Source organism: Coffea arabica, chromosome 1e (genome assembly GCF_036785885.1).
Source record: "Coffea arabica cultivar ET-39 chromosome 1e, Coffea Arabica ET-39 HiFi, whole genome shotgun sequence".
Lineage (NCBI taxonomy): Eukaryota > Viridiplantae > Streptophyta > Magnoliopsida > Gentianales > Rubiaceae > Coffea > Coffea arabica.
In genome coordinates, this window is record NC_092311.1 from 52,941,110 (window position 1) to 52,958,305 (window position 17,196).

Below are 17,196 nucleotides of genomic sequence, written 5' to 3' on the forward strand. Positions count from 1 at the left end.
TTCGGCATAAGAATATGTATAGGTGTATAAAGACGAAAAAGGCTCTGGAAATTCAATCATCCGCTAGTTAATGCATCCACGTGATGAGAAAATAAGGACGTACGAATTTCTGCTTCTGCTATGAATGCAATTGATTAAGTACAAATGTGAAATTATCTCATATTAATGATAGGACAAACCGATAACTCATTCACACAAAAGTGCGTGTATACACACGTATGTATGTATCTATGCATGTAAGTAAATTTATGGACTGCGACGATGATGTCTTCTTTTTCCTTCTTATAAAAAGAGTATAGGTTCTAGTTCTACCAATAATTAAGGCCCAAGCGCTTCCTATGACAAAAGAGGTTCAATTGTGCAAACAAAGCAAATAGTTTGTGAGTCAATTCAGTCAAAATTCGATTCAAATTCGACTAACATCGAGGCCATTATTAATTAAGAAACTTAGTTAGTTTACTTGCAGGTTGTCTCAAATATAAATATAAATACAAACTAATATATATATTTTATATAATTTTTATTTTAATAATATAATTACATATATATTCTTAATATTTTCCTTTATTAATTAAGAAAAAATGACTACTTTATTTTAATTAAAAAATAAATATAAACTATTTTTTGTTTTTTTAAGTTCTGAGTGTTTTAGAACTCAAATTCAACTACACTTGAATTTGACAATAAATTCGAGCTCGAGTTTTATATTGAAAGTTTGTGGAGTTCAAGTTCGATTTCAAACTTGATAAAATTGAGTTGAATTCGACTTTGATTAGATCAAGATTTGATTCAACTTGACTCATTTGCAGTCTTAACTCACGCATCATCAATTAACAAGTACTACTCAATTTTTACCCTCAGCAGTAATGTGTGAAAAATTCCTAGTTCTGCTGTGCATAAATTAAAACCACCAGCCCTTGCCTCCCACCAAAATGCCACATTTAAGTGGTTTGCTTCAAAAAATCCAGGCGGGTGTGTTATGCACCCGTTTGGTCCAGTGGTAGTTTAGTCCCCTCCGAGTTATCCTTGGGCCTCCTTAGGTCCGCCCCCCTCCCCTTTAGTGTAGAATAGATTAGGTTATACAACATTTGTCGTGTCCGAAAAAAAAAAAAAATTGCTGTGCGTAAATTAAGTAGTAGTACATCTATTTGCAATAACTCAACAATTATGAGCAGCAGATAAGATGAATTAAGTATATCGGTTAGCAGTCAGCTCAACCTCAACCACTAACAAACCTATTAAAGCTCTCCATATAATCCCCAAGCCCAGATTCAAGGTACATTTTTCTTTCCTTTTTTTTTTTGGTTGTTGGGTGAATTATGAAATTGAATCAATAAGACTGGAAGAAAGGAACGCAAGGCCAAATAGTACTTATGGAATGGCATTGCCTAGTCAATTCTTATTGCTTTGTCCCTTGGTTGCTACCACGCTTGTCGTCTTGAGAAAGAAGAGAAAGGGAAAATCACTGGGGCTTCCGTCCAATTGACCAAAGAGAGCATCTTAGAACTCTCCCATGTATTTTTTTTGTTGTTTGAAAAATTTAGAGAATACAATAGTGCATTTATCTGTTCTGGAAATTCACCTCCAAACCTATATAAAAGCTCAGAAAAAGAAAAAAAAGAGAGAAAGAAGAAAAGGTGGGAAAAAGGGAATCCCTTAAAAGAAGTTGGGGGGAAGAGAAAATTACAAATGAATCATTTATGGCCTCGCGTAAAAGAAACAAAAAGGCCTCCTACTTGATCTAGTACTAATTACTACGTGATTACTGCTCGGCCTGGTCCGGTGTGGACTTTCTATGATGGGTCTGTGGAAAAAGAGTTTCGTTCTTTTCCAACAGCCCAATACCTCACCCATGTTCCGTTAAAATCTACAACGGGTTTCTGATAAAATTTTCTTCCTTTCTTCTTTCTTGGGATTAATTTCCTCTTTTCGATTTATATTTAGTAAAGCGTTATTTATTCATGAAGGGTTTATCAAGATATTTAACTGTAGGTGACTGGGGATTGTGATTGTTTTTCTCTTCATGTGCTTTGTAATGAATGAATAAATTCATATGATTGCTTTTCTTATGCCACTGTAGCTGAAGCAAAGGTGTGTGAGGAATTTCTCGGTGCAAATTGGGAAGGGACCAAATGCCAAAGACCTCAAAATCGATGGAATTAAGGACATCATAGCAGTTGCTTCCGGGAAAGGCGGTGTTGGCAAGTCCACTACAGCTGGTATTTCTCAAACGATTCCCTGTTGTCTCTGATGTAGTTTCTTGAATAGAAGGTTAGGTTTTGTACCAAGGTTTTACTCCTTTTTCCGTCGAAGGGTAAACAACTGAAGTAAGTCTGCTTTTGACACTATACGGGATTAGTCATTTGAAGAAGTATGCAGTGGATAGGATTTCAGGGTTAACAATCTAAAAATGATAAAAACAAAATTAACGTAGGATATTTTTCCACTTGCACCTCTGAGTATAGCGAATTTTAGCATGTTAGCTCTATATCTTAAGACAGATCATATAAATTGGAGATGCATATTGGAAACGCAAATGTGGCATAACAGACAGCGATATTAGAAGCATTTCTGTGTATTTTGCCATCTGTTTTTAAATTCTTAGTTCTTACGGTTGCACTAACTGATTAAGTCATGTGCATGGTTACAAAATTGTGATGACAATGAAAACATGCCTTCTTCGCTTGTATTCCTTCCTACCAATTTGACCTCTTTTGAGATGTTTATGTTTGCTTGACCGTACAGTTAATTTAGCTGTTTCACTTGCCAAGAAGTGTCAACTTAAAGTTGGGTTGCTCGATGCTGATGTATATGGACCGTCAATTCCACTAATGATGAGACTTCGGGGAAAGCCTGAAGTTAGTATAGGTGATGCTTTGAATTCCTTGAAATTGTATGAACTGTCTTAATTTTTCCTAAGTGGGAGGAACTATCTTATTTCAGTTAGAGTGATGGTTAATTATCTAAAAGAGGGTTTTGATACTAACTATCTAGAGAAGTTAGGATACTTGTTTTATTTTTATTCTTCCGCCTGCTGATAATGTGTTCTAACTTCTCTTTGGTATGCTCTTTTAACAGATAAGAAAATGATTCCAATTGAAAACCATGGAGTGAAATGTATGTCAATGGGATCTCTGGTTGACGTTGGTGCAGCAATCGTTTGGAGGGGTCCAATGGTATCATGTTACACTGTTGTATCACTTGGCATTTTAGATTGTTTGCTGAATCTCTTTTTTTTTTTTTTTTGGGGGGGGGGGGGGTTTATTTTCTGTACTTTTCCTTTTTTAGTTTTTCCCCTTTGCAATTTTTGCTGCACTTTTTTTGGCTCCCTTGTGTTGTCCACTTATTCATCGGTTATATTCTGTTTTACGTTAATTAAAGCCTATTTATTTTCTTCCTCAGAATTGCTATTTATACTGGAGGTGAATTTCTGATTTCTTCTGCCTATCTGTTTACACTGATTTGGTTACAGTTACATCCTTCAAGAACCTTGAATATTTTCATCAGTTTCATGCTTACTCTTGCAGGTTATGAAAGCTCTTGAACAGATGACAAGGGGAGTTAACTGGGGAACCTTGGATGTTCTTGTGGTTGATATGCCCCCTGGTACTGGTGATGCTCAGATATCTATTTCCCAGAGGCTGCAACTGTCAGGTACCTAACAAGTTTGTTGGAAGTTGGTCTTACATTTTTGTAGTATGCTGGAATAGCAAGAGATTGAAGGATGTCGAAATGAAGCCTGTTGCAGCTCAGGCTAGAATAATGCTGGGGTTGTAAGTTTTGAATAACATAATCTCAATTGCTGCTCGTTCATCTCAGTATAATAAAGCTTCCTTTTTGTAATACCTGTTGAGCAAATTTAACTTTCAAATACATATTTCCAGTATGCTGCTTTCTAGTCAAATATGTTAAGCTTCGTCAGCATTACTTCTTCCTTACCCAGTATGGATATTCTGGCAGTAACTATAGGCACTTAAAACGAGAACCATGCTCTTTCAGCATGTCTCTTTCAGGAGAACTTTTCCTTGCAAATTCCACTTTTCAGATGATGGACCATTTGAAGTCAATTCTATGCTTAATCTGAATTCGATTTTTTTTTGGGGGGGGGGGGGTGAGGTGTTTGCTTTGATAATTTTGAAATGTACCTGTATTCCTTGATAATCTGGAACTACTTTGTTCTGTTTGCAGGAGCAGTAATTGTTTCAACTCCTCAAGATGTTGCACTACTGGATGCTCGAAGAGGGGTGAAAATGTTCTCTCAAGTCAATGTACCAGTATGATCTTTTTTTGAGCAAATTGTATTCCCATAAAAGTTTTTATGCTTTGAGTGTGTTTACGATAGCACATAGGTTCACAATTGAATGCTATCTAAAGACCAGAGTCAATAACATTCCAGGTTCAACATACCTGGTTTTCAATCTTTTGATCTGTATGCTTGTGCATGTCAATTCATGGTTGAGTTTTGGATCAGATTATTAGAGTTTTGCTTCTCCTCAGAAAACAGGGCATGATGGGAGAATTAACAAATACAGAAGGACTAGTTTCTGCAATCAAAAGCTATTGGCACGCACGCACACACACACTATATTTCTTTTGTCCCAGATGCTGTTCACTGCTAACTGTTTAAAACCTTGTTCTCATCTCACAGATCCTTGGACTCTTGGAGAACATGAGCTATTTTAAATGTCCCAAATGCGGAGAACCTTCGGATATTTTTGGTAAGGGAGGGGCGCGCAAAACAGCAGAGGAAATGGGTGTGCAGTTTCTGGGGGAGGTAATTGGATGTTTTTTGTGTCGCTTGTTAGGGTGTTCGGATAGTTTTGCAGGTCACCCTCCTATAAGCATGTTGTTTAATCGTTTCAGAATAATATAACAAGTGTTATCCCTGTTCTGTCTTGGGCACTGAAATTAGGACTTCCTGTACCTGTTGGATGAAAAATTGTAAGTTTGATCATATAGATAGCTGAACAATTTCCTCTGCCAATCATTGTTTATGGCCCAACCACCTAGTCTACAAGTAAAACACGCTCTGTCGTTACTTCAATAAGGTTCTTTTTGTGTTGGAGAGGTAGGTTAGTGTTTGATTCCCAGAATTTTTGTACTACTGGCTAATTTGTTGAACCGTCGCTATCTGATATATGGTAGCTGGTGATATCTTGACCTGCTTCTAATTCTCTCTGTCCTCTTTTTTTTTGGCACTAAATATCCTCCTCCTTTGCTTCTCCTTGAGGCTGCATATTTTTCATGAGATTCTTTTCAAACTACAAACATTTTGCTTAATTAATGCTCTAATCTGTTGTATTTCATCTTTATAGGTGCCGTTGGAGGTTGGCATCAGAAGCAGTTCTGATGAAGGTGTTCCTATTGTAGTATCAGACCCTGAATCTGTAGTCTCGCATGCGTACGGTGATGTGGCCGAGAAAGTTGCCAATATACTTGACGAATTGGCCAAGGAGCAGCAATTCCGACCAGAGATAGTACTGTAGAGGTCGCAGTGAGCTGCTGTTTAACATCAACTTTGTGCTTTTTGACAGCTTTTGAGATGGGAACATCGGGTGGTGGTGAAAGCCGGACTTGGGAATGGGCCGCTGCTGTTGTGGTTAATTATCTCAGGGAAGAAGAAACTGAAACATGTATAATCCCGTCAAAGGTGTGGTTGTATTATGCATTTGCTGCAGCTGCTTGAAAGTGCAGCTTATTATTGCAAGGTTGCTGCAAGTCTCGGGCGGGCAAAATGGTGATACGGCCTTTAAGTTCTCTTTCAACTCATTTTGTTTGATCTTCTTCACGTCGTTTTGCTTAACATTTTGTCAAATAAATGCAAGACACACTACTGAGATGAATAGAATCGCGAGTACATAAATGTGAAATAGCCAGCCTTCCAAACTTTTCTCGGATAAACAAGAAGCTTTGGATCAATTAGTACACATCTCTTTGACTCGTCCGGTCATTTTAGCAGATCCCTCAAAAGTTAATACTAATAATATGCGCCTTTTTGCTTTATTTGAATAAATACTAATAAAGAAATGAGGGATGGAGACCTAAAATGCCAGTGGGATGGATGATCGTTCCCGGGAATATAATAAATTCAACAAGGATGGTCAAAAGGAGTTTTAGGTTCGTTTCTTCAACTAGGAGAGGGCTTATAATCACACCATCCGCCCTCCGTGACACTTTGGCATTTTTTATTCAATCTTCTTAGCCAAGCCTATATATAATATAATATTGACTAAGAATTGAAAAGAGGAAAGGCTAAAAGGTGGCTTGCTTGGATTGTTTGTTTTCGTCGGAAAATATTGTCGTTTTCCGTGATCACATTTCCCTATCACCTTTTTCCCTCACATATATCAAATCGCTACAGTAATTTTTTCATGAAAAATGATGAAAAATGCAATCCAAACATAACCTTAGGGAAAGGAGCGAAAAAAGGAATTTTTAGCAGGTTTTTTTTTTTTTTTTTGGAGATCAAGAATGTGTGAATGAATGGGATTTGTATTGGGTTGTCAAATTATCAACTTGAGTTATATGGACCCTTTCTTCCAATCTTCCCCCCCCCCCCCCCTTACTGGCTGCCCCTCCCACCCCACCACCAGAAAAAAAAGGAAGAGAGAAGAAGAAGAAAAAGAAAAAATAAAATTTAAAAAAGAAATTAGACTAGTAAGGGGAGCTGGCTGCCGTAAGTTAATAGGGATAATTTTAGAAACCTCCCTTCAAGTTTTGAACAATTTCACTTAGTTTCCTTGAAATTTTAAAAATAACACATATCTCCCTTGAATTTATCATTTTGGTAACAAAAACTATTCAGTGGTCAAATTTTTGAATGAATAACCCAAACTGTCCACGTGAATTTTGAAATTAATTTTACTTTGTTATAAAATTTGATTAAAAAAAAATAGAATATGCACAAAATTTCAAATCTATTTTCAACCCTTATCTCTATTATTTTAAACCTTTCATATACCTACATCTCAAATTAGTACCACTATCATCATGCCCACTGCTACCATCAATCCGTAAATTCTAAAATCTCAATCTAAGTTATAAAAGATAAAAGAATTAGTGTTGTTTCCATTAAATATTTAATTGTGCGGTGCATTCCCATGCACAAGATTAGGAGTGTATTACTTAATTACATGAAAAATATTAATATATTAAGGTTATATGATCATTTTATAGGATCAAGAGAGTTAAGTGTAATATTGAAAACTTTAAAGGTACTAAATGAAATTGTCAGAAACCTCTCTCGAGGTTTCTGAAATTATCCCTAGCTAATAATAATAAGAAGAGCCCCCACGTGAATGGGCTGGTGGTTGGCGCCTCTTCCTCGGGACCGTCAGGTCCTGGGGTCGAACCTCCGCAGCAACATCGGCTTTTCCGTGCATCTAATGTGCTAGGTCTGGTTAGGGTGCTGGGCCGGGCCGGACCGAAGTGGGATTAGTCGGGCCGCTTTTACGGAATTGACCCGGACACCCACTCCGTCGACAAAAAAAAAATAATAATAATAAGAAGAGCGGTTGGGACTCGGGAGCGTCACTGGCCTCTTTGCCATCTTCAACGTCCCATCAGATTCAATTTACCTTCCACTCCTGGCTGGGCCGCCTCCTCTGCAGTTTGCTCAAATACTACTGTATCATAATCCAAGTTCCTGCTACTCCCCTTCCCTTCGCTTCCCTTGGGGGTCTGTCTACTAGTAGTAGGACTGTAGGAGTAGTAGTATTTTCTAGGATTGTGACTTGCTACTAGTAGTACTAAGGGAGCACTAACCGCTACTGGTAGTAGTAGTAAAAACCTGAATGCATCTGCATCACGCCATATCCTTCAAATCCCCAATCCCTCCACCGCCTAATTATGCCCTCTCTCCTCCTTATCCAACCACCATTCACAACCCTACCTCCAACCATTTCTTTCACTCCAATAGAAATATCCCTTCTTCTTCTTCTTATTATTACTGCTCAATCTTTAATTGCAGTGCCGGTATTCAAATCCCTCTTCCCAAGCAGCAGCCTCTTAATTCCCTCAGCTTCTGCAACAGTAATAATGCCTCCTCCTTCGACGTCGACGTCGACGACGATGAGCGGCTAAGGAATGTCGGAGTGATTAAGGAAATCGACGTCGCAACTCTAGGTAACCTCTGCGTTGACATTGTACTCAATGTTCCTCGATTGCCTCCCAAGCCTCTCGATCAACGTAAAGCTTACTTGGATGACGTATCAAAATCCCCTCCTGATAAGGTTCTTCTTATTATTAGTATTCTCTCTCTCTCTCTGTTTTTTTTTTAAATAATAGTTTTCTTTTATGGGATGGGAAACTGGTTGTGGGACTTTTCTTTTATATATTTTTAAATTTTGCTGTGTGGGTTTACGGACTCTATAACCTTTATTCAGTGCTTCTTTTTTTTTTTCAAAACAGGAGAGACAATTAGTACTTTTCGCGCCGATCTAAGTGTATTGTCGGCTCCTCTGCTGTATTGTATTGGTATTCTGCGAATTGTTGTGTAGCAGTTTATGCGTTTGTCTTTGATTTATGTAATTGAGGCTTGTCTTATCTGTCTGAATACAAGCAATTAACGGTTTTCGTTTGCAATTCATCAGCATGGTTTATCTTTTTCATTGCCCTGAAAAGGTCTCTTTTTAAGACTCTAGGCACTGGGGACTGCCTTTTAATTTTTTTCATCGTAATGTAACTCCAGATAATAAAGCATTCCAAATTTCAGTTTGAAGGGGAAAAGTTTTAGTTGGAGCTTTGAACAATTCTGCTCTTGAGAAATTTGTGGACCTGCTTGTAGTTATTCTTTTCCAAAGCTCCAAAAGTAAATGCATTTTAGAGTCTTTTGACTGTTCCATTTGTGTAAATTATGAGCTCCTCTTATGGTTTCAGTGCCCGTGCATTGATGAGACGTAATAATTCCTGTCACAGTTTTGTTCTTCTACTTGCACCCTATCATTTTTATAATTCTTGTAGCTTGTGTTTGCTTTACCTTATGTATGCTTTCTCCTCACAGAGAAACTGGGAAGCTGGTGGCAACTGTAATATGGCAATAGCAGCGGCAAGACTTGGTCTTAGCTGTGCTACAATTGGTCATGTTGGTGATGAAATCTATGGGCAATTCCTCCTGGATGTCCTTGAAGACGAGGGTATTAGTGTAGTTAGGATGGATGGAGAGAATGATGAAGTTAGCAGTGCAAGTGCAGCCTATGAAACACTTTTGTGCTGGGTGTTGGTGGACCCTATGCAAAGACATGGTTTTTGCAGGTATGACAATATCGTCATAATATATTCTTGGTTATGGATTTACTAGCTGTGGTATTTTATTTATTTCTTTCATTTTTTCTCTCTGTTCTGTACATTTCAAAAAATGATGGGCAATACTTTTCCCTTTTTTTTTTTTTTGGGGGGGGTGGGTTCAGTCGAGCAGATTTCAGCAATGAGCCTGCTTTTGTTTGGATGAAAAAACTATCCCCTGAAGCGAAGAAGGCTATTAAGCACTCAAAAATCCTTTTCTGCAATGGTTACGGCTTTGATGAGCTTGCCCCTAGCCTGCTTGTTTCTGCTTTGGAGTATGCTGTTGAAGTTGGAACCTCAGTCTTTTTTGACCCTGGACCACGAGGGAAGACGCTTCATTCAGGATCGCCTGATGAACAAAGAGCACTTAGCAAGTTCTTAAGAATGAGTGATGTCCTTCTGTTAACTTCTGAGGAGGTTGGGCTGATAACTTATCCATTATCGCTGCAGCTATGTTTTCTATGTGTCCATTTGTACAAAGTAGAATAATGTATTTTTGGTTTGCCTCTGCATTACTTGTCAAAGTATGAGGGAAATTTTGTGCAGCTTTCAGGAACCTCATCTTTGACTTCAAGCTTGTTCGTTCATCTCCTGTTTATTTCTTGAGAGTCTATTTTTGTCTTGCATCATTTTTTAATTCAATGAGGTTTTTGTTTTTTTATTGTTAATAATATTGTTATTGTTACTACTTTTTTGTTTTTTGATTCAAGGGAGACTAAATCTTACTTTTTGGTCGAACTATTTGGTTATTACTCAGTGTTTAAGAAACTCTCAAGATCCCTAGGAAGCAAGCATTTTGACTAAGCAGTTTCTTAAAATGGATTCTTCAAGTTTTATGTATTCAGTTGGTAATCTTCGACATTTATTTTTGACTGCAGAACAGATATTAAGTTTGTGCTTGCTTGTCCTGTTTTCTTGTGTACTCTATTTATTTTTAAGTTTGTGCTTCAACATCTTAATAACTTCTAAGTTGCTGTGGGCATATTTTTCAATTCTGCTATTTCACCTTCCTTTTTTCCTTATGGTCTTTTTCCAATTCTAATGTTTTCCTTTTAATAGTGCTTTTGGATGTTATTCATGACAATAATGTGGCAGGCTGAATCATTGACTGGCATTGGGAACCCAGTTCTGGCAGGACAAGAGTTGCTTCGGAGAGGGACCCGCATGAAGTGGGTTATTATCAAAATGGGCGCAAAGGGTTCACTTTTAATTACAACATCTAGCATATCTTGTTCTCCTGCATTCAAGGTATCAATCTGTAGTCCTTCCTGTTATAGAGCATCTGGCGCGAATATTAATGAAACTTCATTTCATGACCTGATGGTAGGATGCTCTTAGAGGAAATGAGGGAAAAGGGGACATTCAACAACCTAGGAAGCTACAATATATGTTTTCTGATCTCTGAAATTATAAATAGAATTATAAATACCTTTTACCACATAGCTTTCCACCCTCCACTAGATCATTTTTGTAGGCAATAATAGAGGGGAGAAAAATTGGTAGTTTCACGATTGTAAGGCTAGTTATTTGATAAGAAACTGCCTCGCGAGACCTCTGTTTTGTTGTCTCTCTATTTTACTGACATCAGAATCTTCCTTAGTTGAGTGGAAATACCTGTTACATACTTAATGCTAAATTAACAACTTGGTCTTCAACAGGTAGATGTCATTGACACAGTGGGGTGCGGAGATAGTTTTGTGGCTGCAATAGCATTTGGTTTTATACATAAAATGCCTTTGGTCCATACGCTGATGATAGCAAATGCAGTGGGTGCTGCAACTGCAATGGGCTGTGGTGCTGGTAGGAATGTGGCAAGCCTGGAGCAAGTAATAGAACTAGTAAGGAGATCAGACCTCAACGAGGATGATAGTTTTTGGATGGATCTACTTGATAAAGACTTGGACGTAGAGCAGATAACACTGCTTTCAAATATGGTCATAAATGGGAGCAATGGTCGGCTGAGTCGTTTATGCTTGGAAAAAGTGGCGTTGGAAATGTTACAAAAGCTCGAACACGTCAGGTTAGAAAGGGTTGTACCATCGTGAAGAATGCAAACTATGCAGAAACAGCGAATTGATTCTTCTCGTGAGACCAGATCTTGATTGCTCCTCTTTTTCCAGGTCACAAAAGGGCGTAGGAGGTGGAGCTCCATATGGATATGTACTCTGTCAAATTTACATGGAGGAACTTGAATATCTTCTCAGCAGATGAAACTTGCTAACATTCCTTGTAATTGTTCCTATTTGGAATCTGGATTTGTGATTAAAAGGATTTCTTTTGGCTTAGGCATTGCAGTTTATTCAATTTCTTTCTGCAGTCTGATATGGATGTACCATGTTAGGAGCGGGGAAAGCAGCAGCAGCTAATGGTTTTTCCTTGAAAGATTTTGGTTCGTAGAACCGAGTATGTTTGCCTTTCAATTTGGCTCACTGTAATGAAAAGCTTCCCGTAATGTATCGGGGCTGTAATCTCTACTATCTAACAGTATACAATTTTGCCTGGATTAATAGTTGACTTTATTATTATTATTGTGGCGGTTCTCAAAAAACTATATGTATTTACCAGTTATTAAAGTTTGTTGGTGAAAAAATTTTACTAAGTTTTGTATGGCTTCGTGTTAATTACCACGAAGTACATGTTTTTGAAGATTTTGGAGAAGACTTCAAGGTCTATATTCTAAACACTTTTAACGTTTATAGAGTGCTTAAATTTGGGCGTTGATTATGTGGTGTGATGTTTGTACTTGTTAAATTGTCTAGTACACCTAGACAACCTTACAGCTCCCTGTGGGGCTGTGGTTAATATTTTGATACTGATCCCTGTTTTGCAAAGAGCAATTTTGTATCCTTCATATTTGTAATTATGCATTTAATTGAGGGGGTACGATGAACCATGAACTTAGAGAGCACCTGGAAATCGATCGAAGGGGAAAGTAAAGCCGGTAAAGTTGGAATGGTTAGTGTGTTTTGGAACTAATTTACCGGTTCATGAGCGATGACATATAATCGTAACTTCATGACTTGAACTCTGACTCTATTGCATACGTCCTTAGGTTATCACATTTATTTTAAGTCAATCAGTAAACCGAAGAATAAACTAAATTACTTGACATTATTGAAACTTGGCTCAATAAAAACTTGTTCAAATTTAGCTTGTGTACTAGTTAACCTGACTTACTTTTCAAATTTGGATTTTACAAGTGTTAAATTTGTAAACTTTTCTTCTTTTTTTTTTATTTTTCAAGTATGGTTTAAGAAAAAAAAATCAAATTCGATAATCTCAAGTTCATTTGAAACTGAGGAATATGCTTAGATATTAAAGTCAAATGCAAAATCCAAAATTCAGAGATAAAAAAAATAATAAATTTTTATTTTTATCGTAAATATAAACATCTTCTCTAATTGATTTTTATCTTCACAATTAGGGCTGCAATTGACTTGAACTGTTTGAGTTCGGTGTTCATCGAGCTCAATCTAAGCGTTAATATATACGAGTCGAACTGAAGTAGCCATTTGTTAGGTTCGCTTACTCAACAAGCCGTTTGAAAAACTTAAGTTGACGTGAAATTATAAAAATATCGCTACATTATTTAAAATTGAGTTGACTTCGAGCTTCGCACTAGCCATAATGTCGAACCAAACTCGAGCAGACATCTCGAACTGCTCGCAACCCAGAAATCGAGCCAAACTTGGGAGTCAGGAATGAATCAAGTTCGAATTTTTTTTTTTTTTTAAATTAAGTCAAACTAGAGTTTTATTTTTTTGGTTCGACGAGTTCGAACTTGAATTCGAACTCAAACTCGCACATTAACAAGTCTAAGTCGACTTGATAAGTTCAAAATTTGACTTGATTCAATTCATTTGTAATCTTATTAATCCCAACTATCTTTTTATATCACGTGACAAAAAAAAAAAAAGGAAAAAACTCCCGTTATTTCAAAAATTGTTTTAAATCATCCCCGATCCAAACATGCTGCTAAGTAGTAGTATTATTTTTCATTAATTTATTAACGAGGAAAGAAAAGAAAAAGAAAAACAGGGCAAAGTGGAAAGCGGGAGGGGCAATAGAGGGCAAGTACAAATAGAAAAGAGCAAGGAAAAGAGGAGGATGACCTAAATACCCCCACCTGGGAGAAGAGGAGCGGACCCCAAAGGCCAAAGCCAGTCTCTATGTGCTGGGATCCAAACTGAAGACGTCTCCGAGACCGATGAGAGAGATGATCCATATCGTTTGGTGTTTCTGCCCTTTTGCCCCTCCTCTTCTATTAATTTTATATTTTCAGTTCTTCCCCTTCCTTGCCCTCCCCTTTTCCAGGTATTTTCTTTTCTCTCCTCTCCCGTGTGTCTATCGATCGATGTCCTATATTTTTCTATCGACCGCCCGCCCGCCAAAAATCAAATCTTTACTGCCCTTTATGGGCTCCTTATCCTCCCTCCATAATTCTGATCTTTGTTCATCTACATTTATGTGGATTATCTGGCTTTTTTACTTTCTAATTTTGAAATTCTGAATTTTATTTTTTTTCAATTTAATTTTCTCCCTCATTTTTGTAGGTTAGAATTCGGGTTCTGAAGCTGTAAATTTGGGGGCTACCTGCTTAATTAAAGATCAGGGTTTTGTATCGTCTGCCTTTCACTTTATGGTAAGGTGTTCTCCCCTATCTCTTTCTTTATTTTTTGCATTTATTGTTTTCCTAGAATTGCAAAGCCATAGTTTGTTTCACGAGGGGATTTGGGATTTCTTTTCTTTTTCTTTTTTTTTTTTAATTTTGTTATTACTTTTAAATGTAGTTAGGATGACCGATCATTTTCGTCATGTCGTTTTATTTCAACTGGGTTCTTCAAGTATAATTATTCTGAACTAAAACATGGGTTGGTTGATTACGTTTTTATTCCCATGCCTTTTCGACTATATTATTATATTGTTTGTTGTAGTACTTCTCGATGTTGCTGAATGGAGTGCTGCTCGAGCTTTACCTGAGAATGATTGGTTTTGAGGAGTGGATTTTTGAGGATAGACTTTGAGTTAAAGTTTACGCCTTTAATCTGACAGGGAGTGTCATTTCTCACATTTTTCTTGTTATTTTTTTAGTTTTAATGGCGAACCACGATGTGATTATTGGGCACACAAGGGATACATCTGTGGTTCAGGGCTCACATTTTGGATTAGGATTATTGCGTGGTCGAGATTCAATATTGGATCGGGTGCAGACTTTAGAATCAGGACAGATTCATGAGCATGTTAGAGATTTCAAATCAACCACTGCTGATGACTCAGATTCAGCAAATGCCACCACTGATCATGATATTTTGCCTGCTGAGGTCCATGACCATGAATTGGCTAACCAGTGTAGCCAAGGTCATACTGATGAACATTCTAATGGATATGATGTAGGTAACCAGCATGAGAATAGATTTCCTCAGAGTGGAGAGAGTGATTCAACTCCAAGTCAAGATGATGTACTTAATGCAGATCAAGATGATAGTGGCTTTGAGAACCATGGTCGACAGCTTGCTCTAACTCCTCGTGACAGTGGAATTGGTTTGCCAGGGAGTCAGGAATTGACTGTTGTAGAGCCCCATGACATTGATGAAAACTTAGAGCTCATTGTCGACCAGAATCATGGTATGGGAATTTTATCTGTTTCAGAGGCGCCTGTCCAGCCTTCTCAGGTCCTTGTTACATCCCCTATTCTGCAGTCTCGAACACTAGTTGTTGCTCCAACCCTTGAATTGACTGTTGGGCAAGAATTTCCAGATGTCCAAAGTTGTCGTCGGGCTCTGAGGGACATAGCAATTGCTCTTCACTTTGAAATACAGACAGTTAAGTCTGATAAGACTCGTTTCACTGCAAAATGTGCTAGTGAAGGATGCCCTTGGCGCATTCATGCTGCAAAGCTCCCTGGTGTTCCTACATTTACGATAAGGACCATCCACAAAGAACATGCATGTGGTGGTATTGCTCATCTTGGTCATCAACAAGCCTCAGTGCAGTGGGTTGCAACCTCCGTGGAACAACATCTCAGGGAAAATCCTCAATGCAAGCCAAAAGAGATTCTGGAAAAGATCCACCGTGTTCATGGGATAACCTTATCGTACAAGCAAGCATGGAGAGGGAAGGAAAGGATCATGGCTACTCTTCGTGGTTCATTCGAAGAAGACTTTCGCCTTCTTCCACAATATTGTGAGCAAATTAGGCGGACAAATCCAGGGAGCATTGCATCTGTTTATGTCAATCTAGTGGATAATTCTTTCCAGCGCTTATTTATTTCTTTCCAAGCATCTATTTATGGGTTTCTGAATGCATGTCGCCCACTGATTGCGCTTGATCGGACTGTTCTAAAGAGCAAATACCTAGGGACTATGCTCTTTGCAACAAGCTTTGATGGAGATGGTGCACTATTTCCTTTAGCATTTGGTGTTGTTGATGAGGAAAATGATGATAACTGGATGTGGTTCCTTGCAGAGCTGCATAATCTTCTGGAAACTAACACAGAGAACATGCCAAGGTTGACAATATTATCTGATAGACAGAAAAGTATTGCTGATGCTGTAGATGCAAATTTCCCCACTGCTTTCCATGGTTTCTGTCTGCGTCATCTCACTGAGAGTTTCAGGAAGGAATTCAACAATACTGTGCTTGTCAACCTTTTGTGGGAAGCTGCAAATGCTCTCACGTTAGTTGAGTTTGAGAACAGGATTAATGATATAGAAGAGATATCGCAGGAAGCTGGTTATTGGATACGGCGAGTTCCACCTCGCTTGTGGGCCACTGCACATTTTGAGGGAACACGTTTTGGGCATCTGACAGCCAACATAGCTGAATCATTAAATTCCTGGATACTTGAAGCCTCTGCACTTCCCCTGATTCAGATGATGGAGTGCGTCCGTCGGCAATTGATGACTTGGTTCAATGAAAGACGTGAAGCTAGTATGGAATGGACATCTGTACTTGTTCCCTCTGCTGAAAGGCGCGTCTCAGAGGCTATTGAAAGGGCACGTACCTACCAGGTTCTCCGAGCCAATGAGGCTGAATTTGAGGTTATTTCTCACGAGGGGACAAACATTGTGGATATCAGAAACCGTTGTTGCATGTGCCGAGGATGGCAGCTATATGGCCTGCCCTGTGCTCATGCTGTAGCGGCTCTTCTTTCTTGCAGGCAGAATGTTCATCGATTTACTGAGAGTTGCTTCACAATAGCAACATATCGCAAAGCCTATTCTCAAACCATACACCCTATTCCCGATAGAACCCTGTGGAAGGAGATGACAGATAATACTCAAACTGAAGGTAGTTGTTTGGATATGGTTGTAAACCCCCCCAAGTCCTTTCGACCCCCTGCACAGCCTAGGAAAAGAAGAGCTCGTGCAGAAGATCGGGGTCATGTGAAGCGGGTGGTTCATTGCAGCCGCTGTAACCAGACTGGACATTTTAGAACAACCTGTGCAGCACCCATATAAATTTCAACTATACAGTTTGGTTATTTCTTAGTGATGTAAAGAGTTCTGATAGACTGATAGTCATGTAAACAATTTCTGATTGTTAGTTTAGCTATAGATGAGCTACATTTCCATCTGGTAGAAGTTCTGCAGCAATTAGTGAAATCACAAGGGAATGTCAATTAAATTTTTTTGGCCCATGTTTCAAACTAGACCACATCTTAAGTTGGACGTATTTCTTGTTTGTCATCTAGATTTCAGGCTGATTGTGATGCCATTAAAGCAAAATTTTATGAGATTATTTTGTAAAATATTCAGTCTTTGTCATCTGACGAAGCATTTACCGTATGGTTATAGTTTTTTGATGTAATATTTCTGGGACGGTAATTTGTAGTCTCTATTGTAGTTATCTGAACGTCTATTCCTGCTCTGCCACATTGACAACATCTCGACTTGACCAGCTAAAAGCAGAGTA

General features: G+C 38.2%; 3 protein-coding genes across 5 annotated transcripts; all 3 read left to right on the forward strand.

Moving 5' to 3' along the window:
* Positions 1-1,530: 1,530 nt before the first annotated feature.
* On the forward strand, positions 1,531-5,870 carry LOC113715463 (iron-sulfur protein required for NADH dehydrogenase, mitochondrial-like). Of its 2 annotated transcripts, none has more exons than XM_072063875.1 (8): positions 1,531-1,988; positions 2,081-2,219; positions 2,746-2,868; positions 3,079-3,176; positions 3,528-3,654; positions 4,189-4,268; positions 4,649-4,774; positions 5,316-5,870. In XM_072063875.1, the coding sequence occupies exons 1-8, from the start codon at positions 1,962-1,964 to the stop codon at positions 5,484-5,486; spliced, it is 891 nt and encodes a 296-aa protein (XP_071919976.1). In that variant the 5' UTR covers positions 1,531-1,961; the 3' UTR covers positions 5,487-5,870. The 2 variants fall into 2 exon arrangements, with proteins under 2 accessions (XP_071919976.1, XP_027095471.1); XM_027239670.2 differs by having other exon boundaries at positions 1,534-1,988; positions 4,189-4,274.
* A 1,665-nt stretch (positions 5,871-7,535) lies between these two features.
* Positions 7,536-11,810, forward strand: LOC113715475 (fructokinase-1). Its single transcript, XM_027239687.2, has 6 exons — positions 7,536-8,231; positions 9,002-9,252; positions 9,408-9,699; positions 10,378-10,530; positions 10,941-11,302; positions 11,403-11,810. The coding sequence occupies exons 1-6, from the start codon at positions 7,794-7,796 to the stop codon at positions 11,491-11,493; spliced, it is 1,587 nt and encodes a 528-aa protein (XP_027095488.2). The 5' UTR covers positions 7,536-7,793; the 3' UTR covers positions 11,494-11,810.
* Positions 11,811-13,389: 1,579 nt separating this feature from the next.
* On the forward strand, positions 13,390-16,921 carry LOC113715484 (uncharacterized). Of its 2 annotated transcripts, none has more exons than XM_027239693.2 (3): positions 13,390-13,596; positions 13,836-13,924; positions 14,217-16,921. In XM_027239693.2, the coding sequence occupies exon 3, from the start codon at positions 14,379-14,381 to the stop codon at positions 16,740-16,742; it is 2,364 nt and encodes a 787-aa protein (XP_027095494.2). In that variant the 5' UTR covers positions 13,390-13,596; positions 13,836-13,924; positions 14,217-14,378; the 3' UTR covers positions 16,743-16,921. The 2 variants fall into 2 exon arrangements, with proteins under 2 accessions (XP_027095494.2, XP_027095503.2); XM_027239702.2 differs by having other exon boundaries at positions 14,374-16,921.
* The last annotated feature ends 275 nt before the right edge of the window (positions 16,922-17,196 follow it).

Coding starts and splice junctions, on each gene's coding strand:
- LOC113715463 (XM_027239670.2), top strand. CDS start 1,962: ATGAAGGGTTTATCAAGATATTTAACT. Junction 1,989..2,080: donor GTTTATCAAGATATTTAACT/GTAGGTGACTGG, acceptor ATGCCACTGTAG/CTGAAGCAAAGGTGTGTGAG. Junction 4,775..5,315: donor GTGTGCAGTTTCTGGGGGAG/GTAATTGGATGT, acceptor TCATCTTTATAG/GTGCCGTTGGAGGTTGGCAT.
- LOC113715484 (XM_027239693.2), top strand. CDS start 14,379: ATGGCGAACCACGATGTGATTATTGGGCACACAAGGGATACATCTGTG.
- LOC113715475 (XM_027239687.2), top strand. CDS start 7,794: ATGCATCTGCATCACGCCATATCCTTCAAATCCCCAATCCCTCCACCG. Junction 8,232..9,001: donor CAAAATCCCCTCCTGATAAG/GTTCTTCTTATT, acceptor TTCTCCTCACAG/AGAAACTGGGAAGCTGGTGG. Junction 11,303..11,402: donor CAAAAGCTCGAACACGTCAG/GTTAGAAAGGGT, acceptor CTCTTTTTCCAG/GTCACAAAAGGGCGTAGGAG.